General features: G+C 44.7%; 1 protein-coding gene across 2 annotated transcripts in view; it reads right to left on the reverse strand.

Moving 5' to 3' along the window:
- Positions 1-25,964, reverse strand: part of STX8 (syntaxin 8) — a 258,492-nt gene that overhangs the window by 175,231 nt on the left and 57,297 nt on the right. The window contains exon 7 of one of the 2 annotated variants that reach the window (XM_077458611.1): positions 23,916-25,725. The exons of the other annotated variant lie outside the window; for it this stretch is intronic. Within the exon in view, the coding sequence (XP_077314737.1) occupies positions 25,622-25,725 (104 nt within the window). The 3' untranslated portion in view covers positions 23,916-25,621. Of the gene's footprint in view, positions 1-23,915; positions 25,726-25,964 lie in introns of those variants that run through there. 2 annotated transcript variants of the gene reach the window in all.

A 25,964-nucleotide genomic window follows, 5' to 3' on the forward strand; every position in this document is an offset into this window, starting at 1 on the left:
TAACATGGTGCCACAGCACCCTGAATTTTGATGCATGTGAATACGCAGGCAGTCAGTGAGAAGATGATGTGCTGTAACCTTTAGCAATCAATCAGTGAGCAGTAATGCTGTGCACTAACCTCTTGCAACCAATCAGTGAGCAGCAATAATGTTCAGCAACCTCTAACAACCAATTAGTAAATGGCATAGATTTTAAGTAACCTCTAGCAATCAGGGAGTAGCAATAATGTGCAGTAACCTCTAACAACCAATTAATGAGTGGTATAGCTGTTCAGTAACCTCTAGCAATCAATCAGTGAGCAGTAATGTGCAGTAACCTAACAACCAATTAGTGAGTGGTATAGATGTTCAGTAACCTCTAGCAATCAGTGAGCAGTAATAATGTGCAGTAACCTCTAACAACCAATTAGTGAGTGGTATAGATGTTCAGTAATCTCTAGCAATCAATTAGTGAGCGTTAATCATGTGCAGTGACCTCTAACAACCAATTAGTGAGTAGTATAGATGTTCAGTAACCTCTAGCAATCAATAAGTAAGCAGTATTGATGTACAGTAATCTCTAGCAACCAATAAACAAGCATAAGTCATGTGCTGTAACCTCTAGAAAATAAGCAGTGAGCCATCATGTGTAAGTACACACTATAGAAGGATATAGTTTGTTCATATTTCATGTCTGAGGTTTCCAACCACTTTAAAGCAGACCTAAACTCCACAAATACTCCCCTTCACTCCAACCATGTGACATATAAGAGGTCCCTTGCCAGTGCCAACATGGTTTCTTCCGTATTTCAGGTCTTCCGTTTTTATGATTGGCCAGTCAAGGAATGAGATAACTTTAATTCCACTTTAAAATTTCCAAGAGCAGCTGCTCTCGTTACATCATCGGCATGCTCTTTTGAATATGGCAGACAGAACTAACCACTTAGCACAACGTTATTGCACTGGCCTCTCCTGGAATCTGCTGAACATAAGCAAGTAGAAATTTGCAATGACTAGAAAAGCGACAACTGGAATCTGGTGGGCTATACAAGTGGAAGAGTTTTGGGGGGGGGGGGGGGGGCATTATGTTCTGTATACCTTACCATACTATATTTTTTACATTTTCTAGTGCCAGTTAGAAAATTAAAATAAGATTCAGGTAACTAAAGACGACACGCATAAAGCAACCTTCTAGCCAGTCAAAAATGGAAAGCAAAGCCTCGGTACTTCATACAACCTTCCTTCTCTCCCGATTCTCCCACAGCGTAGTTGTCCGGTGTAACTGCACAGACAGAATTTATAAACAGAGCATTGGAGATGGATGTCTGGAAATTCCTTCATCCAATGAGCTCATCATTCCAGCCGCATGTACAAAATGCTGTCGGTAAGCGTACCTTGAAGAGGAAACCACCGGTGAAGTCTGGTAAAGGAGGCAGACACTGGGCAGAAGTTGTGATAAACCAGGAATGTGCCTACAATTAGAAATAGGACCAAAGAATTGGGTTCGACGGCGGAGCCCTTCTTCATCCTTCTGCTCCAATTGACTTGTATCCAACGTCTAAAACAGCCTTCCACAACCTTTTCAACACAGAGGAACCCTTGAAAAAGCTTTCCGATCTCAGGGAATGCCCGCTAAAAGTTACTAGATCTACAACCCATGATACATTAGTGAAGGTTTGACATCTGTGCATTAGTGTGATGGTCAGTGGGAGGAATGCTCCTTATACTTGTGGTTATTGGGAAGAATTGCCCCCCTTACAGATAGCTAAAAAGATCAATGGTGTCAGTGGGAACTTATCTAGGGGGTAAAAATTGCTTATTGTTCAAGGAATCCCCAACAACCTCTAGAGCAGCTTTTTTCAACCAGGGTGTCCAGGCACCCTGGGGTGGTTTCTTCAGGGTGGTCGGTAATATTAACCCTTGGGTGGTCTGTTACGTACCTGAAGTACCTTAAAACCCCTTCAAGTACCAGTGTGCAAAAGTGTATTTGCATTGGAAGAATCCCCTATAACAGTGATGGCGAACCTTGGCACCCCAGATGTTTTGGAACTACATTTCCCATTGATGCTCATGCACTCTACAGTGTAGTTGAGCATCATGGGAAATATAGTTCCAAAACATCTGGAGTGCCAAGGTTCCGCCATCACTGACCTATAATGTTGGGTGTCCTACGTGTGAACATTGTGTAAAGCCATTAGAATCAATTTTCACATTTTAGGATAGGGTGCCTTGAGACTGTCCATAATTTTAAAGGTCGCCTCAACTGAAAAAAAGGTTGAGAAACTCTGGTCTAGAAGCTCACTTGAAACGATCTTCCTGCTCACCTCCATTCCTTCCGTACATAGCATGGTTCTTTGACCACCAATGATTAAAGATGGTGTTAGGTCTGTAGAAGCCCTAATGGGTACTATTTTTGTCCTTGAGGTTGCTCTTGAGAACTTCAACAGCCCCTGAATCCAGGAGGTGCTCAATATGAAAATCAGCCACTTTGGTTTAAAATTAGAGCACCAGTCAAACTCTTATAATGAACCAGCATGGGAAAACTATGCCCGATGTCTCCAGTGACTTCAGGTGACTCTGTAACCCTTGTGCACTCCAATGACCTCTGTGTCCACAGAGATCCCCACACTGGTATCTCTAGCAACCCCTGCGCTTACAATTCTTATGTGTCACCTGTGTCTCAATTGGCCCCAGCCTCCACAGTCATACTGTACTTTCTAGGTCTTCAGTGACCCCTGTAATTCCAATAACCCCCAACATGACCTAGTTGATCAAATTTCTGCGTCACCCATTGCGCCATGAGCTTCCTGCTGCATCCAGTGATCCTCCAGCATCCTGCATCACTTAGGCCAGTGTCAGGGCTGGGATCATCCCTTCCTTCTCTGAGCTGGCTGCTCAGCTGTTGGCTAATTGCCAGCTCTCATCTCTCTCCACAGTCACTCAGCTGTTGATGATATCCTGCTCGTCAGTCCTGCCTACTTAAGGTGTCCAATCCAGAGGATCTCTGCCTTCGCCTTAAGCCCCATACACACTATCAGATTGTCTGCTGATTTTTTCCTTCAGATTTACCAAAACCATGTAGTGAAGGGCCTGCCTGATTGCATACAAATTGAAACTCCTAAGGTTTGACCTCATATTATATGGTTTTGGTAAATCTGAAGAAAAAAAATCAGCAGAAAATCTGATAGTGTGTATGGGGCTTTAGTCAACATCACAAGAAACATCTCCTGTGTTCCTGTTTAAAGTCAGTCTTTGCCTTCTGGCTCCAGATCCTGCTGGCTGTTCCACTAAGTTGATCCCTGACTTCTGGCTTGGCTGACTATCCGTTACAGTTACTGTACTTTGGCTATGTTTTGACTAAGTTTGTTCTTTTTTACTTTTATTATTAAACAAGTGTGATTTAACTGTACTTCTGTCTTGGTCTGATTTCATGGTTTCTGACAGCCGGCCATAGAGTGTTGGAATCTCAGAGAGGTCTGCAGGAACCGGCTGAGATTCAAACAGTGTAAGACCAGGTTGAATGTACAAAGTTGTTTGATCAACTTGGGTACAACTAGCCTACTTGCGATTATCGCTAACGGCTGCTATAGCCGCTAGCAATAATCACTGTCTGGGCAACGTTTTGGCAGGAGGGATTCCCCTCTCAGCACTCTCTATGTTGGAATTGTGTGAATTTCTTTCCTGCAAGAAATGTGCATGGCCTTTGGCCTGCCTTAGCAATCCAACAGCATCCTGTGTCACCCCTCGACCCCAGAGCATCCTGTCTCATGCAGTAACTCCTGGAGCATCCTGTGCCATCCTATGACTTCAGTGTGCCCCAAGAGCCCCTGTGACACCTGTGCCCTCACCCAGCTTTGGGTATACACCTGTATTTCGTGACCTGCCTCTGAGTGGATACAGACCCCTGTCCTAGAATAAGCTTGTGTACATACATAAGGTGATCTGTTCCTCCCAGGTCAGGTGCTGCTACAGCCCTCTGCTGCAGCCCCCCACACCTTGTGACGTGCCGCAAAGTTACAACGTTGCAATTTGATCACTGAGGGGACTGAGGAAATGCTTCCTCTTGCCTGCAGCAGACTGATTACATCATCTCAGCTTAAGCAAAGTCACTGAAGGTCCAGGACAAAAATTATACAGTTGCTTTATATTGTGAAGTGTGAAGGATGTATTCATGGAGACTCATAAAAAGGTACTGAGAGGTCCACTATAATGTATTGGTTCTGTTTACTTTCAGGTGAGGAAATTTAATTTTTCCAAGTGGGAAACTCAACTTTTGGCGCACAAAACGGCCGCAACTGATAAAATACTGATTGAAGTGATATCTTCATCTCATAGCCCAGGTAATTGACACTTCCACAAGGTTCAAACCATAAAACAGACAAGATTTATTTTTAGCTTTGGACTTTTCTGGTTTATAGTATAGAGACCATGGCAGCCCTACACACAATGCAGATAAATACGCTCATTAACCAATTTCCTGAAAGTTGCCAAAGAACTCCCTTTTTCCCGCACATGGCTGGCAATGAACTCTGGGTACGGAGGTGCATCGTGCTCATGTGAAGGCAGTTTCCCAGCAATTTGCTGCACGAGTTTTCCAAAGCGTTTTGTTCCATACCTTCCACTTTTCTGGTTCATTGGAGAGTGATTAGAAAAGCATTTGCACGTGTCGGAGACGGCCATGTGGTCATGTGTTTAGAATGTAAACTCGAAAGAGGCTGCTCGGAGCGCGAAACGAGAGGGGGGACATCAGCTTTACCGGTGAAGCTGGGATGCCAACTCACACATGCATTAACAGATATCATACCAGGGGGGCATATACCACCTACAAAGCGTCACAGAGCCAATCTGGTCAGCTGTTACTCCAGAAAGTTTAACGTTTTAAGGGCTCAAGGTTTTTTATTTTTAACTTCATGCCAGGCAAAAAAAAAAAAAAGAAAAAAACCTCTGTGCAGCAGCCCCCCTTATATTTACTTGAGACCCATCGTGATCCAGCGATATGCACAAGAGCCTCGGCTTTCCAGGGACTCTCCCTCCTCATTGGCTGAGACAGCCATTGGTTCCCACTGCTGTCAATCACAGCGAATGAGCAAATGAATAAAGGGGCGGGGCCGAGCCACAGCTGTGTGTGTGAATGGACACGCAGGGGAGTGGCTTGGGAGTGAGCCTGCTTAGGTGCCCAGCTGGGGGAAAAGGATATACAGTGGAACCTTGGTTTATGAGTAATGTGGTTAACGAGCGTTTTGAAAGACGAACAACTTTTTTTTAATTCTGACTCAGTTTGTGAGTGTTGTCTAGTAAAACGAGCCCCGAATTCAAGCTAATGGGGTGTGCAGTACCGCATCTGGCCAGAGGCGCGGGGGCGCCGGCGATACTCAGAACGATTCGGAGTTCTTTGGAAATACTCGGAAACATTTGGAAATATTCCGTTACCAAGTGTTTCCGAGGCTTTCTGAGTTCAGCCAAGCTATCCCCGAGTATTTCCGAGGCTCTCCGGCGACCCCCCCCCCACCTCTGGCCACATGCGGTATTGCATGTAATAGAAGCCAATGCAGAACAAATTATCTTCGGTTCCATTGATTTCTATGGGTAAACACACTTTGATAATGTGAGTACTTTGGATTACAAGCAATCTCCTGGAACAGATTTTGCTCGTAATTCAAGGTTCCACTGTACCTGGATATCTAGAAGAGGGAATAAATACCTCATATGTTTTTTTTTTTAGCATGCTGCACTTATCAATAAAAATATACCAGATGCTAGATCTGCTTTAAAAGGACACTCCGGAGCTGGGAGAGGGCATGCGTGATCAGCATGAGGTCAAGCAGGGAATCAGGAATGGTCATACTTCAGGGAGATCCTCAGCTCTGACTCTCAAGGATCCAAGTCCACCTCAGTCAAATATGTCTTCCACCTAAGGGGGTATACAGGGAGTTCATTAGAAATCTTGTTCTAGTTGCCTAAAACAGTGCATCTCAACTGGGGTGTCGCGGCACCCTTGGGTGCATGAGGTCAAGCAGGGAATCCGGAATGGTCATACTTCAGGGAGATCCTCGGCGCTGACTCCCAAGGATAGAGGTCCTCCTCAATCAAAGCAAGTAAAGCTAAATAGGAATATGTCTTCCACCTAAGATGGTATACAGAGAGATCATTAGAATCCTTGTTCTAGTTGCCTCAAACAGTGTCTCAACTTGGGTGTCCCGGCACCCCTGGGTGCGGCAGAGAATCAGGAACGGTCATACTTCAGTGAAATCCTCAGCTCTGACTCCCAAGGATCAAAGTCCTCCTCAGTCAACGCAAGTAAAGCTAAATAGGAATATGTCTTCCACCTGAGGGGGTATACAGAGAGTTCATTAGAATCCTTGTTCTTGTTGCCTAAAACTGTTTCTCAGCTGGGGTGTCTTTGGCACCCCTGGGTACAATTTAGGTGCCACCAACATGGGACCTAGATTGCGCTTTATCAGCAGGGGATTGTGTAGTTAGGGGGCTTTGTGATTGGGCGAACTTTGTGATTGGGGGAACCTTATGATTGGGGGAACCTTATGATTGGGGGAACCTTATGATTGGGGGAACCTTATGATTGGGGGAACCTTATGATTGGGGGAACCTTATGATTGGGGGAACCTTATGATTGGGGGAACCTTATGATTGGGGGAACCTTATGATTGGGGGAACCTTATGATTGGGGGAACCTTATGATTGGGGGAACATTATGATTGGGGGAACCTTATGATTGGGGGAACCTTATGATTGGGGGAACCTTATGATTGGGGGAACCAGTACTAAAAACACAAGCATAAGAAGGCGGTGGACCGACCTTGTGCATTACCACAGAATTCTTTATTAGATAAAAACGAATGCCAATATACTTACAAACAGTACACAAGGTGAACGTTTCAATTTCCATCAAGCCAATGGAAACATGTCCATCACCAATGGCGCAGCTTATGGGTTTCAAGGGCAATGATCTCTCCCTCAGACCTGAGGAAGAGGGTATTGCCCTTGAAATGCACCCTTTGAGATGGAGAAGATTCCAGTGCCTTGATGGGAATACGTGAACTTTGTGTACCTTTGAGAGTACAGCGATCTTCAATCCCCATCGCCCAACGCCTGGGATATGCAGTTCTGGGTGCCGGGCATGAAGTTTTTTGTTTTTTTTTTACATTTAGCCCTGCTGTGGACAACCAGTAGGGTTTAGAGCCGACGGCCGGCTCTCTTGTACAAGCAATCCGAGTAGTTAACTAGCTACTGGTTCGCTTTTACAAGCAGCGGCCACATTCTGCAGGATGTCCCGTCCTACCCGATCAACCAGCCAGCGCTTCCACCTGCTGATCATAGAGGCGGATAAAGACCGGAAATGCTCTGTCTGCCTTAATGACATATAGGAAACAGGAAGCAATGAGCATACATCACTTCCAGTTTCCCAGGGGCCATGTTTAAAAATGGAAAGCTTTCATCACACCGATCGTGGTATAATCAAATGCTTTTAAAGGCAGAGGTGGGGTTTGGGGGTCTTATGAACCCCAGATCTTTCCATAAAGAGTACCTGTCACTGCCTATTGCTGTCCCATGGGATGGTTAAAATCCTTGTGACAGCAATAAAAGTAATAAAAAAAAAAAATGTTAAAAAAATTAAAGCGACAGTGTAACAATAAAAACGTAAAAAAATAAAAATAAATAAATATTTAAAGCACCTATGTCCTCATGCAAAATGGCGAACACATGCGCCAGTCCCGCACGCAAACAGCGATTGCCCCCCCACATGTGAGGTATTGCCTCGAACATCAGATCATGGGCAGTAATTCTAGCACCAGCCCTCCTGTGTAAAGCTAAAGTGGTGACCTGTAAAGGCTTTTAAAATAAATTTAACGTAGTTTGTGGTCGTTGCATGGGCATGTGCAATTTTCATAGGGCGTACATGTTTTGTATCCATTTACTCGGCGTAACATTATGCTTTATATTTTACCAAAAAATGTTTGTTTTTTAATGCATAAAATTTTTAAAAAGTGTATTTTTTCCCAAATTAAGGTTGAAAAACTGCTGCGAAAATACTGTGTGACATAAAAAAAAAAAAGTGTGTGTGTGTGTGTATATATATATACATACACACACACACACACACACACACATATACATACATTATAATAAAAAAATATATATATATATATATATTTTTTTCTTTAATTATTACATTATATATACACACATATATGGTAATTAAAAAAACAAAAAAGAATGATTATATATACACACACACATAAATACAAACACACAGATATATTTTTATTACTATTATATATATATTTTTTTGTTTGTTTTTTAACCACTTCAATACAGGGCACTTAAACACCTTCCTGCCCAGACCAATTTTGAGCTTTCAGCGCTGTCGCACTTTGAATGACAATTGCGCGGTCGTGCTACACTGTACCCAAATGAAATTTTTATCATTTTTTTCCCACAAATAGAGCTTTCTTTTGGTGGTATTTGATCACCTCTACGGTTTTTATTTTTTGCGCTACAAATAAAAAAATACCGAAAATTTTGAAAAAAAAAATGGTTTTTTTTTGTTTCAGTTTCAAAACTTTGTAAATAAGTACGTTTTCTCCTTCACTGATGGGCACTGATGGGGCTACACTGATGGGCACTGATAAGGTGGCACTGATGGGCACCAATGTGGCACCAATGAAGTGGCACTGATAGGCGGCACTGATAGGCGGCACTGATGGGCGACACGGATGGGCGACACGGATGGGCGACACGGACGGACACTGATAGGTGGCACAAATTGGCACTGATAGCTGGCACAGATGGGCGGCACGGATGGGCGGCACGGATGGGCATGGATAGGCGGCACAGGTGGGCATGGATAGGCGGCACAGGTGGGCATGGATAGGCGGCACAGGTGGGCATGGATAGGTGGCACAGGTGGGCATAGATAGGCGGCACAGGTGGGCATAGATAGGCGGCACAGGTGGGCACTCATAGGCGGCACAGGTGGGCACTCATAGGCGGCACAGGTGGGCACTCATAGGTGGCACAGGTGGGCACTCATAGGCGGCACAGGTGGGCACTCATAGGCGGCATCAGTGTTACAGTAATGGATGCCAATCAGTGCCAAACAATAATGCATGCCAATCAGTGATGCCCATTGTGGCCACTGATTGGCATCCATTATGGGCACTGATTGGCACCCATTGTGCTGACTGGCACCCTGGTGGTCTAGGGAGGATTATGGATTTTTATTACCTTTTCCCTTGTGGTCTGGTGGCGTCCCTGGTGGTCCAGTGTGGGCATCCTCGGGGGGGCTGTGCTGATAATCGATCAGCACAGACCCCCCCTGTCGGAGGAGCAGCCGATCGGCTCTCCTCTACTCGCGTCTGACAGACGCGAGTGAGGGAAAGCCGATCACCGGCTCTTCCCATTTACACTGTGATCAGCCGTGATTGGACACGGCTGATCACATGGTAAAGAGTCTCCGTCGGAGACTCTTTACCGAGATCGTAGTTGCCGGGTGTCAGACTGACACCCCGCAACAACGATCGCCGCGATGCGCGCCCCCGGGGGCGCGCAGCGGCTCATAATCCTAATCACGTCATATGACGTCCGGTTAGGATTATGAAACCACTTTGCCGCCGTCAATTTGTAATAGGGCGGGCGGCAAGTGGTTAATTACCATTATATATATATATATATATATATATATATATATATAATAATGGTAATTAAAAAACAAAAATTTTATATATATATATATATATATATATATATATATATATATATATATATATATATATATATATATATATATATATATATATATAGCGAGCAGGTGACAAGGGAGCGAGAGCGCAGGAGGTCCCAAGACCTCCTGCTCTCTAGCTCCCTTGTCACCTCCTCCCATGTTCGTTTCCAAGATTTCTCCAGAGCTTCTCCCATCCTTTGGAACTCCCTACCCCAATCTGTCCAACTGTCCCCTAATCTATGTTTGGACGATCCCTGAAAACCCTTCTCTTCAAAGAAGACTATCCTGCTTCTAACTAACGCTGTTTTACTTCCTCCATCAGCTCATCCCCCCACAGCTATTACCTTTTGTATCAATTGCGCCCCTTCCTCTTTAGATTATAAACTCTAACGATCAGGGCCCTCTGATTCCTCTTGTACCAAATTGTAATGTAACTGTAATGTCTGCCCTCATGTTGTAAAGCGCTGAGCAAACTGTTGGCGCTATATAAAACCTGAATAATAATAATAATAAATAAATAAATATATATATATATATATATATATATATATATAATAGTAATAAAAAAAAATATTAATATATATATATATATATATATATATATATATATATATATATATATATATATATATATTTTTTACACATACATACATATATATATATATATACATATATATATATATATACATATATATATATATATATATATACATATATATATATATATATATATATATATATATATATATACACACACACATATACATATATATATAATTTTTTTAATTACCATTATTTTAATATATATGTGTGTATATATAATGTAATAATTAAAAAAAATTACATATATATATTAAATTATAAAGAGAGAGAGTATTTGGGGGTTTTAAGAAATTTGTTCGCAAAGACAAAAAAACAAAAATTTATGTTTAAGTCGCCATAAAGCTTTTATTTTTTAAAAGCTCCAGACATTCCTAAAAGCACCTCTGCCTAATAAAAAAAAGCATCAACCCTTCATATTTTCCATCCTGGGAATTTTTTTTTTTTTTAGCAGGACAAGTAGATTGGGACCCAAATTTAGTCCCGTGTACATTTAAAAAAAAAAAATAAAAAAAAAAAATGTTAAGGTGAAGTTCATTTCATCAAGGCCGTTTGAGTGCATCATCCCAGACTCATGTTTCCCATTGATAAGGAAGACTTCATTTTTTCACATTTTAAAACGAGGGTGCTTCAGGATTTTGCACATTTTAAAAGGGTGCCGCGATTGAAAAATAAAAAAAGGTTGAGAGGCACCGGCCGAACACCAGGCTAATTTTTATATTCTCAGTATGGTAAAACCTAATTGATTGCAAAGGATAACAAGAGCAGGACTTCATTTAGAGTCTATGTTAAATGATGCCATATGTCCTCACACAGATGTAGACCAATTCTTTACAGCCAATCGATTCCCTGCGTTCCAGTGAGGACACGACTGCTTCTTACTGAATCTTGTTCGCTCTCCGGAAGCAAACTTGGGTCACTTTTTTTTTTTTTTTTCTCTTTCTGTCTCAACGACAACCAGACTTTCCCCAGGGAGCTGTAGCAAATAAAGAGAGGAGCAGGACCAGGCCCTGTGTGATAGAAGCTTTTTTTTTATTTAAAAGCATTCCCGTCATCCAGATGTGAAGACTTGATGGTCTGGATCTGGTCCGGTGACGGCGAGCCAGGTGGCAAGTGTAGCTGGCTGGAGTGGATCCCTCTCATGCCGGGCCAAGTGGCAACCTTATTAGTGCTGCGAGCATGCAAAGGCTGTGAGAAGGGAATGTGGAATACGCGTGTCCCGATCTACCGTTCCGCCCAAAACAAAATTTTTTTTGGGGGGGTTTGTTGGAAGGACGGAGGAATTTTAAGGGAGTGTCATGGTGACCGTGGCATGACGAGCCGCCGAGGCGTCTACGTGTAACGTTTCTCATCTCAGGGCCCTATAAACCACATCCCCGATCTGCTAATAATCGCCCTCTTCCCTTGCGTGGCTGGAGCTCAGCGGAAAGCCCGTGCCAAGCATTACTCAATGACAATGCCATTTTCTCCGCGGCCTGAACTCCGCCGCCCCTATCTCCAATGAGCCGATTCCCGCACGCCTTGGGCAGGCGTTTCCAAAATCGGAAAACCAGTTAGAGACTTGTTTTGTTTTGTTTTTAGTCCCAGCGACACGTGACAAGGAGCGGCCTAAGCGTGTAAAATTTTCTCCCATGGACACAAGCCCACTGGGTTGTTTCACCCTCTTCACTCTGTTTCTCACAATCGATCACCTCTCACTGGTTCCATATTTTATGGCTCTGAAGGTCCATACGATATTTACCTTTTGCTTATATTTTATCTTCTCAGACTCGGGTCCATTATGTTTTGTAGCTCCCCCGAGTCGCCGTAGGAGGCCCCCTCTTTGGTGGTTATACCCTGCGATCGGGTCATGTTGGGGTAAGCAGTCCTGCCCCCTTTCTTTCCCCCCTCATGGATTTATTATTTGTTTAAAAATTATGATATAATTTTCCTTCTATTTTATGGTTATATTGTTTTTCTTTTATTAATTGATCCACAGATACTTTCCTGATGAAGCGGCTATGATAACCCGCGAAACTAGTTGAGCTGTCTTCTGTGATGAACTGTCCCTATGAATTATTGTTATGTGTAAATTCTTGTATCATTAAATCATTTTTTAACTGTATACTTGTTATTGATTCTTCATCTAATTATGTTACTGTACCGTGATAGTCCACATTGCCCACATGTCCTTTGTGGTGACCTGGTTGGGGACCAGGTCTCCATTTTTTTATTCCAAGAAATTCTGGATGAAGGTACAAGTTTACTTACCGTATTTGCCGGCGTATAAGGCGACTGGGCGTATAAGACGACCCCCTATTTTTCAAGTGAAAACATAGGTTTTGGGCAATACTCGCGGTATAAGACTACCCCCCTTCTGAGGCAACACCATTTAAAAAAAACATTAGAACCATTAAACACAAAGCAAGAATGCCAACTACTCATCCGCCATGCTGTGTTATGTCATAAAGTAAATCAAACAATAACACAAACAGAGATCTATTGAATGCCACAACTCTGGAAAGTAGAATTTTTCACTAACCAAACCTATACCACTTTTGGGTTACATTGTATGGGAATTGTCCACCAAAATGCATTTAATAACCCCCCTGTCATATGTCCCAGATTTGCCTGTCCCTCTTGGGTGCCTGACACCTCAAAGGCAAATAGCAGGATGTATAGTAGTAGGAGATCAGTGAATGGATTTACCCAGGGAAGTATGGTGAGCGGTGTATTATTTTAATGAATACAACGCCTGCTTGGATTGGCAGAGGCTGTAGCATCATCAGCCCTTGCCTCTCTCTCTCTCTCTCTCTCAAAGCCAATCCGAGCAGGCTACTCTATGTAGCCTGCTGGGATTGGCTGAGGTTGTTACTCCAATCCAAGTAGGCTCTGTATTCATTAATAGAATACATCGCTCGCCGGGATTGGCTCAACGGCGTATACTGTTGTAGATGAAGCCACATACAGTATTAGCAGACATTTGGGGGCTGACATCCATCGGGCAGCATTGTATACCTGTATACCCGGCGTATAAGACGACCCCCGATTTTTGGGCATATTTTTTAAGTGTAAAAGGTAGTCTTATACGCCAGCAAATACAGTATATCTACTATAGAAACCCATTATAGAGACCACAAAATAAATTTTCTATCCACTGGGTAAGACATGAAAGACAACATCTAAAATGTACTGCCTATCAAATAAAAAAATAAAAAAAAGTGTATAAACATCTGAAGACGGGCATTCTACAGAGTGCAAACAGTCTAGGAAAGCCTCTCTCAACCTTTTAAGCCTAGAGGAACCCCAAAAATAATTTTCAGGTCTTGAGGAACCCTTACTAAAACCAGTTTATCAGGGGTCAATAGAAACAATGCCCCTTATACTGGTGGCATTGGGAAGAACGCACCCCTTAAAGTGGTGCTCAGAATGCCACCCTTAAAAGACAGCTAAAAAGATATTTGGCGTCGTGCGGCTGGCTTTGCTAAGTGATGCTGAACCTCGAACCTCGAACTCAGGCACCATCAAAAAAGGTGGTTCATCAGCCACAGCTCAAGGAACCCCTAGCAACCTCTGGAGGAGCCCTGGCTGAGATTGGCTGGTCTAGTAGCTAGCAGACCATTCGGATTCCAAGGGCAGGAACCCCAATTTACGGAACTTGAGAAAGGGCCCAGAAACAAAAAAGTTAGGCAGACAACAGACTATAAAATAAAGAAACATGGTAGATGTAATTGCTGGATTGTTCTCTTTTTTTTTTACTTATTTTATGCGGAACTGTACAGTACTATGGAAACTATGTTAAAAAAAAAAAAAAAAAAAAGAGGCAAGCCGAGGCCAAAATGACTAATCAATGGTATTGCCTGTGGTCTCCCTGCAGATGATCTTTTCTCCATTACTGACTTACTAGGTCTTATTCGACATTGAATCTCCGTACAGGTGATCATCTTGGTAGAGAAGCGGGGCTTTGCTTCCTCATAGGAGAGCTGCCCCCTGATGACTGGTTGATGCGATGACTGGCGGGTTATAGAAAGAGGCAAGAGAGGTGGAGGAAGCAAGGATGCATAGAATGGATAGGGCAGAAGCAAGGAGATCCTTGCACTACAGATCCTCAAGCGCAGCTTCCTCTCCAGCAAGGAGAACAGTGAGGAGCACAGTAGTGACATCGCCAAATCTCATTTCAAAATTCCATGAGACTAGCAGTCAGAGGCCGCAACGCCTTAGATTAGCCTCTCTCAACCTTTTCATTTTTTTTTTCTATCATGGAGAAACCCCCTAAAATAACTTTCCAGTTTTAATGAAATCCCTGCTAATAATTACTTTAGCTATAGTACATTTGCATGATGGTCAGTGGGAAAAAAAATGCTCCTTACATTTGTGATCAGTGAGAAGAATGCACCACATACCAGACCAGATAGCTAAGAAGGTCACTGCAGTCAATGGTTACTTATCTGAGTGGTAGAAATTGCTCATTGTTAAGGGAACCCCTAGCAACCCAAGGAACCCTGGCTGAGAAAGGGTGCCTTTATTCAGGGGTTTCCAGACTTTGAAAACAACGGGCCAATTTACTGCCCTTCAAATATTAGGAGGGCCGGACTGCGGCCAGTGGGAGTAGAAAATGCCCTGGCATCGGTGGGAGTAAACAATGAAATAGGCTTAGTGGTCAGTAGGAGTAAAAAAAAAAAAAAAAATACAACATTGGTGTCAGTGAGAGGAATAGTGCCCTATCATTGGTGTCAGTTGGAGGTATAGTGTCCCATCATTGGTGTCAATGGAAGAATTAGCTCTCGGTCTCCGGTGTCCGTTGGAGGAATAGTACCCCACTGTTGATATTATTGGGAGGAATAGTGACCCATCGTTAATGACAGTAGGAGGAATCGGGCCTCGCCTGGGAGGAATAGTGCCTCGTCATTGGAGCTATTGGGAGGAATATATTGATGTCAGTAAGAATAGCGCCCCCTCCTTGGTGTCGGTGGAAGAAATAATGCCCCAGGGTTCAGATAAAGGCAAGCAAAGGGCCAGACTGCAAATATACGGCTAAAGGACTACAGAACAGAAGAGCCTAGGCATGAGAAGGGTTATGTTTTACAACAAATTCCCAACTAAAAAGGTGAAAATCTTCCCGGACGCTGTTTAGGCACAATTTACATGTCTAGATGTGGCCCTATATCTTTTTTTAGTTCAGGTCCATTTTAAGGGACATCTTCCCAATGGGACAGAAACAGCTAAATACCTGGTAGGAGTTAAAACTATACTTTTTGGATTTTTTATCTTTAAAAAAAAAATAAAAAATTCTACTTGGCAATGGGATCAGTTATAACTCTAACTCATGAAAATAGTGAAGCACCGATGAATATGACTCTTCTAAATCATGCACCTTAACAGAAGGGAGAAACAATTTCCCCAATGCAAGAAAGAAATCGGCTCTTAGAGAATTGTCACCAGAAAAGGTGTTCCCATTGGAATATTTCCCTGTACTTCCAGTTCTGGTGGCTGTAAAAGACTGGATTTCTCATCACTTCCTCTCCCAACAGACACCAGGACAAATAGAGGATGACTCTGCCCAGCCAGGGAGAGGCTTTAATACTACAAAAAAAGTCTTGGCTTTAGATATAGTTTAAGCCTTGGACAGAAGTTGTACCAACAGTTAGAGGTGTTGTTACAGGACCTCCTAGAATTCCAGAATACCTGTCAGTACTTTCAATGTAACTAGCAGAATCTTTGCCAGTAATTCCAATGGTGCTTGAGGGATCTCTGCTAGGACTTCCAATGGTGCTTGAGGGATCTCTGCTAGGACTTCCAATGGTGCTTGAGGGATCTCTGCTAGGACTTCCAATGGTGCTTGAGGGATCTCTGCTAGGACTTCCAATGGTGCTTGAGGGATCTCTGCTAGGACTTCCAATGGTGCTTGAGGGATCTCTGCTAGGACTTCCAATGGTGCTTGAGGGATCTTTGCTAGGACTTCCAATGGTGCTTGAGGGATCTCTGCTAGGACTTCCAATGGTGCTTGAGGGATCTCTGCTAGGACTTCCAATGGTGCTTGAGGGATCTCTGCTAGTACTTCCAATGGTGCTTGAGGGATCTCTGCTAGGACTTCCAATGGTACTTGAGGGATCTCTGCTAGGACTTCCAATGGTGCTTGCGGGATCTCTGCTAGGACCTCCAATGGTGCTTGCGGGATCTCTGCTAGGACCTCCAATGGTGCTTGCGGGATCTCTGCTAGGACCTCCAATGGTGCTTGCGGGATCTCTGCTAGGACCTCCAATGGTGCTTGCGGGATCTCTGCTAGGACCTCCAATGGTGCTTGCGGGATCTCTGCTAGGACCTCCAATGGTGCTTGCGGGATCTCTGCTAGGACCTCCAATGGTGCTTGCGGGATCTCTGCTAGGACCTCCAATGGTGCTTGCGGGATCTCTGCTAGGACCTCCAATGGTGCTTGCGGGATCTCTGCTAGGACTTCCAATGGTGCTTGAGGGATCTCTGCTAGGACTTCCAATGGTGCTTGAGGGATCTCTGCTAGGATTTCCAATGGTGCTTGAGGGATCTCTGCTAGGACTTCCAATGGTGCTTGAGGGATCTCTGCTAGGACTTCCAATGGTGCTTGAGGGATCTCTGCTAGGACCTCCAATTGTGCTTGCGGGATCTCTGCTAGGACCTCCAATTGTGCTTGCGGGATCTCTGCTAGGATTTTCCAGGACTCCCTGAAAAAGGGATTTTTAAGGTTGGTGTTGTGTCTTCTCACCAGTCACACTTTGCCACACAGGTGGGACACCTTGCCACACGCTAGGACTTCCAATGGTGCTTGTGGGATCTCTGCTAGGACTTCCAATGGTGCTTGAGGGATCTCTGCTAGGACGTCCAATGGTGCTTGCGGAATCTCGGCTAGGACGTCCAATGGTGCTTGCGGGATCTCTGCTAGGACCTCCAATGGTGCTTGCGGAATCTCGGCTAGGACGTCCAATGGTGCTTGCGGGATCTCTGCTAGGACCTCCAATGGTGCTTGCGGGATCTATCCTAGGATTTTCCAGGACTCCCTGAAAAAAGGATTTTTAAGCATCATCCCTGGTTGGTGTTGTGTCTTCTCACCAGTCACACGTTGCCACACAGAGCTATAATACTCACCCAGGTGATTGCCTGACCGTTGCTAACCCAGGTTGGCCTGACTAATCCCTTGTTTTCCACCTGCCTCAACCTTCCCCTGGACCCAATCTATTCTCTTGCTGATCCCCTTGTGTACAATCTTCACAATGTAGCTTTTCTATCTTCACTAACCCTTTGGTGGAAGGATCCTGATGGCTGGGACCAGGTACCAGCCCAGAGCAAAGAGCTCCAGGGGCCAGAAGAGTTTCTGGCCCATCTCCACTATCAAGAGCTCTGGGGAGGACCAGCTGATGCTTAGATTATATGTCCTCTTTCAACTGCCTAGGAGTATTACTATGACAGGTGATGACACATCTGCCGGTCTTCTGTCACAACACCGGGGCATTAAAAATCACCCACAATCCCCTACCTAACCAAACTTCAGCCTTCGTTTTCGCCACATGAAAGAGGAGAAGCTTCATCCCATAACATTAATGTACAATGTCGAACAACACCACCACACATCACCCGCATGGCCCAATAGCCACCCTAATGCAGCATATTGCGTGCAAATATTGCGTGGTGTATGGACGTTCTCAGATGCCATATAATCGTTCCCATGCTGAGTGTATTTGGAAGCAAAGCCAGCCCTGGCACGCTGTGACTTATCTGCACGGCGCTTGGAAGCCCAGCCTTGGTATAAACATTTACTAGCGGTTGTAAAATCACAGGACGTCAATAACGAGCGGCAGGACACAAGCCTGTTTGCAATTACGGAGGGGGGGGGGGGGGCATTTTATCCAGGTAATGAAGGGGCCGGCAATCCAGGCCATTAAAAAGGAAAAAGGTCGGACTTAAAAAGGGATTTCTTAGTCACAAAGGGCTGCTTCCGATAAAGCGGGCAGCTGACTCACAGAGGACGGCTGAGGACAAGACGGAGGGGTCAGCTGACTCACCGCGGCACACATCCGTTCCGCCACTGCTTTTGCTGAACTGGTGAAAAAGTCAGGAGGGGTGGCCAATCGCAGGTGAGCTAAGCTGGTCAACGATTTTTGCAGAGTACAGCATCGTAAACCAACAAGACGTAGAGCTACGCCACACTTTTTCTCTTTAACCCCCCTTGACGCCGCCGTAAAAACACAAACATGCAGCCTCACTGGACAAGGCTTATCCATTCTTTCCACGGCGCGCTCCCAGGGCAGAGACCGGGGCACGCGGCGTGCTCCCAGCTCAGAGACCGGGGCTCGCGGCGCGCTCCCAGCTCAGAGACCGGGGCTCGCGGCGCGCTCCCAGCTCAGAGACCGGGGCTCGCGGCGCGCTCCCAGCTCAGAGACCGGGGCTCGCGGCGCGCTCCCAGCTCAGAGACCGGGGCTCGCGGCGCGCTCCCAGCTCAGAGACCGGGGCTCGCGGCGCGCTCCCAGCTCAGAGACCGGGGCTCGCGGCGCGCTCCCAGCTCAGAGACCGGGGCTCGCGGCGCGCTCCCAGGGCAGAGACCGGGGCTCGCGGCGCGCTCCCAGGGCAGAGACCGGGGCTCGCGGCGCGCTCCCAGGGCAGAGACCGGGGCTCGCGGCGCGCTCCCAGCTCAGAGACCGGGGCTCGCGGTGCACTCCCAGCTCAGAGACCGGGGCTCGCCCCCCAGCGCAGAGACCGGGGGCGCTCCCAGCGCAGAGACCGATATTTTGTACATTTAAAATTTTTCTTTTTACACTCTTTTTAAATTATAATTTTTTTTTTAGCACTTTTATTGCGGTCGCAAGGAATGCAACATCTTTGTGACAGTAATAGACGATGACAGGTACTCTTTACGGAGGGATCTGGGGGTCTATAAGACCCCAAACCCCACTGTACTTGAAAGTATTCACAACAACAACTTGAGGCAATATTGGTAAGTTTCTGGCCAAAACAAAACTGTAAATATCAGCCCCCCATAATCGGCCGCTCCGATAGTTGATCGACCCCTAGTACAAGCATCATCTCACATACTTATATGTGGTATCGCTGTAATCGTCAGGAGCAGGAGAATTTATTTTGGGTTGTCCTTTGGTAGTGGGTTATAGTAGTACCAAGAAATATACAGCTAAATTAAAAAATATATATATTTTTTATATATTTTTATATAAAATATATATTGTATATATTCTTCTGGGCCAGTTTGTCTTTGCTAATAATTAAAAAAAAAAATAATCAGAAGGGGCGGTCCTTAAGAGGTTAAAAATAAAAATCAGAAGGGGCAGTCCTTAAGCGGTTAAAAACAAAAATCAGAAGGGGCAGTCCTTAAGCGGTTAAAAATACACACACACACACACACACACACACACACACACACACACACACGTCAAACAAGAAAGGTTTACCTTTGAACCGGATTATGGGGGGGGGGGCCCTATGGCTGCCCCAACTAGATGAATGGCTATGGCCTCTGCTACTTCTCTTACTCCGGACTGTAGCCTGAACTGCAGACATGGACAGTAAACAAGGAAGGCCTCTGCTTCACATTCCTGTTTAATTCAATGTCCTCACCGCCAGAAACCATGAATGACGATGGATATGCTGCACTGCACCTGTGTAATCACTGGAGACCACAATCTGCTGGAAGTACACGGCCCCTTACATAAGCCTAGCTCACGTCTCCAGACCTGAAACCGCTGTTATAGAGGTACTTTGGCGCCGCTATTCAGGCGGGAGCGCCCCAGTGTGAAAGGGGTCTTGATAAAAACAGATATGTACGGGACCTTGATTGCGGTGGTCAGTCTTGCTCTGCAGCCACAATGCAGAGGCCAACAAACAATGGAAACAAAGCGATGTGTATTCTGACTACAGCTTGGTATTCCCTAGACATGTGCAATTCGTTTCGTTCGGAATTCGTTTTTTTAATGAATTTCGACTAATTCGTTAATTCGGAAATATCCGAATATATAAAAAAAATAAAAAAAGAAAATTCAGAAATTCAGAAATTCAAAAATGCAAAAATGCAAAATTAAGAAAATCAAAAATTCAGAAAATCAAAAATTAGGAAATTCGAAAATTATGAAAGTCAGAAATTCAGAAATTTAAAAATTCAGAAATTTGAAAATTGAGAAATTTGAAAATTCAGAAATTCAGAAATTTGAAAATTCAGAAATTTGAAAATTCGTAAATTCAAAAATAGGAAAATTCGTATACAGCGGTCAGTGCTATAAAAACACACACATTCCTTTGTAAATGACACTGGCAGTGAAGGAATTAACCACCAGGGGGCAGTGTAAGGGTTAAGTGTGCCCTGGGGCGTGTTTCTAACTGGGGGGGCGTGGCTACGTGTGACACGTCACTGATCTCTGCTCCCGATCAAAGGGAGCAGAGATCAGTGACACTGTTACTAGGCAGAACGGGGGAATGATTGTTTACATTAATAGGAGCAACATCCGATTGCCTCTGATGCCACCAATAAAAGTGATCTCGCGGCGAATCCGCCACAGACACCACTATTATCGGAAAGCGGACCACCGGCCGAAGAAGAGGATAACGGGGTTATGGCAGCTAGCTGCTGCCATAACTGAGATATCCCTCTTCAAACTTAGGACGTATATCGGCATGCGGCGGTTCGTAAGTGGCTACAGCGTTTTGTTACCCCCAACATTTCATATTCCTGATATGTGGCGGCTGTACCATGTACTTGTATGAGAACGTCTCCCGTACTCTTTGTATTGCTTCCTTTGTGTGAAGTCCCTGGTGTTCCTGCCAGACCCTCCGCTTTCCTATGATAAAACTGACCACACTAAGCAGGCGAGCACCGCGTGGTCAGTTCTCTAGCTGTGCTGGGAACACAGTCTGCTCTCCTCCAATGATCAGACTTGTCCTGCTGACACCAGCCCCCACCCCCCACCCTCGCTGCACAGCCATTCACTGGGAAGTTCAGTGTGCTGCTGCTTCTCCTCCCCCTGCTCTTATGCACCCGAGAACAGAGGGAATGTGATCACTCCTAAAAAAAAAAAAAAAAAAAAGGGGGGGTGGTATTTATAATGTTTTTTTATCTACACACAAATGTTTTGCCTTTCATTTCTATTTTAAACTGAACTGTGTTGTTTTACAAGCCGATCGTTTACAATCACATTAAGATGAATGCACTTTACATTCCATTGAGACGTCTCCCCACCAAAAGTACAAGACGCTTTATTTAATATTTTCCTTCAGAGTCCCTGAATAAAAGGACCGAGGCAAGGACAATACCGACGACTGGCTGCACAGTAAACACCAAAAAAGGGCCGCATCCGGCCCTCAGGGGCCGCAGGTTGGGCACCGCAGTATCCATCATCTGGAGTAGCTGGTGGGCCCCCTCCCCGGAGACGGTGGATTGTACGCTCTCTCTCTGTTTGTTTTGTCAGCGTGAGGTTTTCGCAAGAGACAAATATTATTACCGCGGCGAGGAAATGATTTGTTTTCTTGTCTGTTTGACCCGGCGCAGGACGGGGACACCTTGCAAATGTCAGTCACTTGACAAGACAAGGTCTGTCCGGGGGGGCCAATCGGCGGGAGAGAGAGAAAGAGATATTCAGCCAGAGAGTTTTGACTTTTGTAAACAGTGACATCATAATAACAACGACATCATACTTCACTGCTAAAAGGAGAACTCCGAGCTTTATTTAAAAAAAAAAAGAAGAAAAAAAAAAAAAAAGAGACACATACTTTGTTTTTAAAGAGCGCCCAACATAAAAAAAAAGGTGAATCGGTGAGGAGGAGCTCCGCACATTAAAGCGAGGCAGTGACCAGACTGAGGTTGGTGCCACTCGGGGGCGCTAAAACAAGGTGTCACCCCCCCCCCCCCCAAATTAAATAATTTAAACAATTAAAAAATAAGAATTGCAGTATCTCACAAAAGTGAGTACACCCCTCAGTCACATTTGTGTAAATCTCTTCTTCTATTATTATTATTATAATACACGATTTATATAGCGCCAACAGTTTACACAGCGCTTTACAATGTAAATCTTTATAAATCTTTTCTTCTCTCTTTTCATGTGACAACACTGAAGAAATTACACTTGTCTACAATGTAAAGTAGTGAGTGTACAGCTTGTATAACAGTGTAAATTTCCTGTCCCCTCAAAATAACTCAACACACAGCCATTAATGTCTAAACCGCTGGCAACAAAAGTCAGTACACCCCTAAGGGAAAATGTCCAAATTGGGCCCAAAGTGTCAATATTTTGTGTGGCCGCCATTATTTTCCAGCACTGCCTTCACCCTCTTGGGCATGGAGGTCACCAGAGCTTCACAGGTTGTCACCGGAGTCCTCTTCCCCTCCCCCATGATGACATCACAGAGCTGGTGGATGTTGGAGACCTTCCCCTCCTCCACCTTCCGTTTTGAGGATGCCCCACAGATGATCAACAGGGTTTAGGTCTGGAGACATGCTTGGCCAGTCCATCACCTTCACCCTCAGCTTCTTTAGTAAGGCAGTGGTGGTGTTGGAGGTGAGTTTGGGGTGGTTATCATGTTGGAATACTGCCCTGCGGTCCAGTTTCTGAAGGGAGGGGATCATGCTCTGCTTCAGTATGTCACAGTACATGTTGGCATTCATGGTTCCCTCAATGATCTGTAGCCCCCCAGTGCCGGTAGCACTCATGCAGCCCCAGACCATGACACCCCCACCACCTGACTGTAGACAAGACACACTTGTCTTTGTCCTCCTCACCTGGTTGCCCCCACACACGCTTGTCACCATCTGACACCAAATACCTTTATTTTGGTCTCATCAGACCACAGGACATGGTTCCAGTAATCCATCTCCTTAGTCTGCTTGTCTTCAGCAAACTGTTTGTGGTCTTACTTGTGCATCATCTTTAGAAGAGGCTTCCTTCTGGGATGACAGCCATGCAGACCAATTTGATGCAGTGTGCGGCATATGGTCTGAGCACTGACAGGCTGCCCCCCCCCACCCCTACAACCTCTGCAGCAATGCTGGCAGCACTCATACATCTATTTCCCAAAGACAACCTCTGGATATGACGCTGATCACGTGACCTCAACTTCTTTGGTGGACCATGGCGAGGCCTGTTCTGAGGGGAACCTGTCCTGTTATACCGCTGTGTGGTCTTGACAAAATGAAGGCTTCCTATTTACAATAAGCTGTCAAATATTCCCAAACTGGGTCTCTTTTACAGCCCTGCTGCCATTTTGCTCCTCAAGGGAGGAATAAAGCACTTCAAGCTATGTATAGAAAGATCACAAGGTTTAGAAGCTGCTTAGAACGTTCCACTTTCATTTTTACTGCTTGCCCTTCCTCCTCACACTTAGAGACTGCTACAGATGCAATTCTCTCCAAACAATGCTAGAGTTTGCAGTGTACATAGATTTGCAAAACAATGGGACATTGCGTGAATGTATCAATGCAGTGCATGTTATCTTAGCTTGCAGAGCTTGGATTCATTGAATAAGTTTACCAAAAATGTAAATGCATGCTACATGACTAAGCTCCATTTCATGCTAAATAAACTAAATTTTTGTTTTGTGTATTTAGTCGTTCCCGCCCCCCCCCCACCCCACCATTACCATTTGAAACTGATTTTCCTGCTCATGTGTTCAGGGTGCATCAAGTGTGAACAAGCTCTAAAAGGTTTGTACATTTAAATCAGTGAGCTGTATGCAAAAAGAGTGCTGCACATTAAAGGAGGAGGATATGAACCTTTTGTTAGTACAGGAAGGGTTAGGATCTCTCTGGGAGATTTGCCCTTTATTTGCCTTGTGGACTATTTTGTCACCGAGACAGAAACTGATTGGAGATCCAAAATTTTAGAGTCATCTTTAGAGGGGAAATATTCCAATGAGGAAAGCAGTGTTGGGGGGGAAGTCTCCCGACGAGGAAAGCAGTGTTTGGGGGGAAGTCTCCCGACGAGGAAAGCAGTGTTTGGGGGGAAGTCTCCCGACGAGGAAAGCAGTGTTTGGGGGGAAGTCTCCCGACGAGGAAAGCAGTGTTGGGGGGAAATCTTCCGACGAGGAAACCAGTTTTGGGGGAAATCTTCCAACGAGGAAACCAGTTTTGGGGGAAATCTTCCAACGAGGAAACCAGTTTTGGGGGAAATCTTCCAACGAGGAAACCAGTTTTGGGGGAAATCTTCCAACGAGGAAACCAGTTTTGGGGGAAATCTTCCAACGAGGAAACCAGTTTTGGGGGAAATCTTCCAACGAGGAAACCAGTTTTGGGGGAAATCTTCCAACGAGGAAACCAGTTTTGGGGGAAATCTTCCAACGAGGAAACCAGTTTTGGGGGAAATCTTCCAACGAGGAAACCAGTTTTGGGGGAAATCTTCCAACGAGGAAACCAGTTTTGGGGGAAATCTTCCAACGAGGAAACCAGTTTTGGGGGAAATCTTCCAACGAGGAAACCAGTTTTGGGGGAAATCTTCCAACGAGGAAACCAGTTTTGGGGGAAATCTTCCAACGAGGAAACCAGTTTTGGGGGAAATCTTCCAACGAGGAAACCAGTTTTGGGGGAAATCTTCCAACGAGGAAACCAGTTTTGGGGGAAATCTTCCAACGAGGAAACCAGTTTTGGGGGAAATCTTCCAACGAGGAAACCAGTTTTGGGGGAAATCTTCCAACGAGGAAACCAGTTTTGGGGGAAATCTTCCAACGAGGAAACCAGTTTTGGGGGAAATCTTCCAACGAGGAAACCAGTTTTGGGGGAAATCTTCCAACGAGGAAACCAGTTTTGGGGGAAATCTTCCAACGAGGAAACCAGTTTTGGGGGAAATCTTCCAACGAGGAAACCAGTTTTGGGGGAAATCTTCCAACGAGGAAACCAGTTTTGGGGGAAATCTTCCAACGAGGAAACCAGTTTTGGGGGAAAACTTCCAACGAGGAAACCAGTTTTGGGGGAAAACTTCCAACGAGGAAACCAGTTTTGGGGGAAAACTTCCAACGAGGAAAACAGTTTTGGGGGAAAACTTCCAACGAGGAAAACAGTTTTGGGGGAAAACTTCCAACGAGGAAAACAGTTTTGGGGGAAAACTTCCAACGAGGAAACCAGTTTTGGGGGAAAACTTCCAACGAGGAAACCAGTTTTGGGGGAAAACTTCCAACGAGGAAACCAGTTTTGGGGGAAAACTTCCAACGAGGAAACCAGTTTTGGGGGAAAACTTCCAACGAGGAAACCAGTTTTGGTGCCAACTGTCTAAAAGTGATTTACATGACTTTGAGGAGCATTTCTCCCCCTTTCTGATATTTCTTATGTATGACAATATTTTGCAAGGACTTACTTCAGTCGCTAGTTTAGAGATACATGGTAGATTTAGATTCTTTACATACTCTGAACCCCAGAATACTAGTCCAGAATCTCTGTAGCCACTGATGAAGGTGCCCGAAACATGCTGACTCTCAAAACAAAAAATGTTATACAATGTATGTGGACACTGTTAATTTGCCTGTATTCTTTCTACAATTTCAAAGCAATTAAAATCAAACAGAACTTTCTCGCTCTAGCCAAAACTTTTAAAAGCTTTCTCTGGAGTTGAACTTCAAATGATACGAGCTCCTGACTTCAGCACAAGTAAAAGTTTCCCGCATGTCAGTAGCTCATCAAACATTTTTACAAATATTTCTTACCTAAATTCTC

The sequence above is a fragment of the Lithobates pipiens genome, unplaced genomic scaffold (genome assembly GCF_037356315.1).
Source record: "Lithobates pipiens isolate NorthernLeopardFrog02 unplaced genomic scaffold, aLitPip1_a1.2 Scaffold_28, whole genome shotgun sequence".
NCBI lineage: Eukaryota > Metazoa > Chordata > Amphibia > Anura > Ranidae > Lithobates > Lithobates pipiens.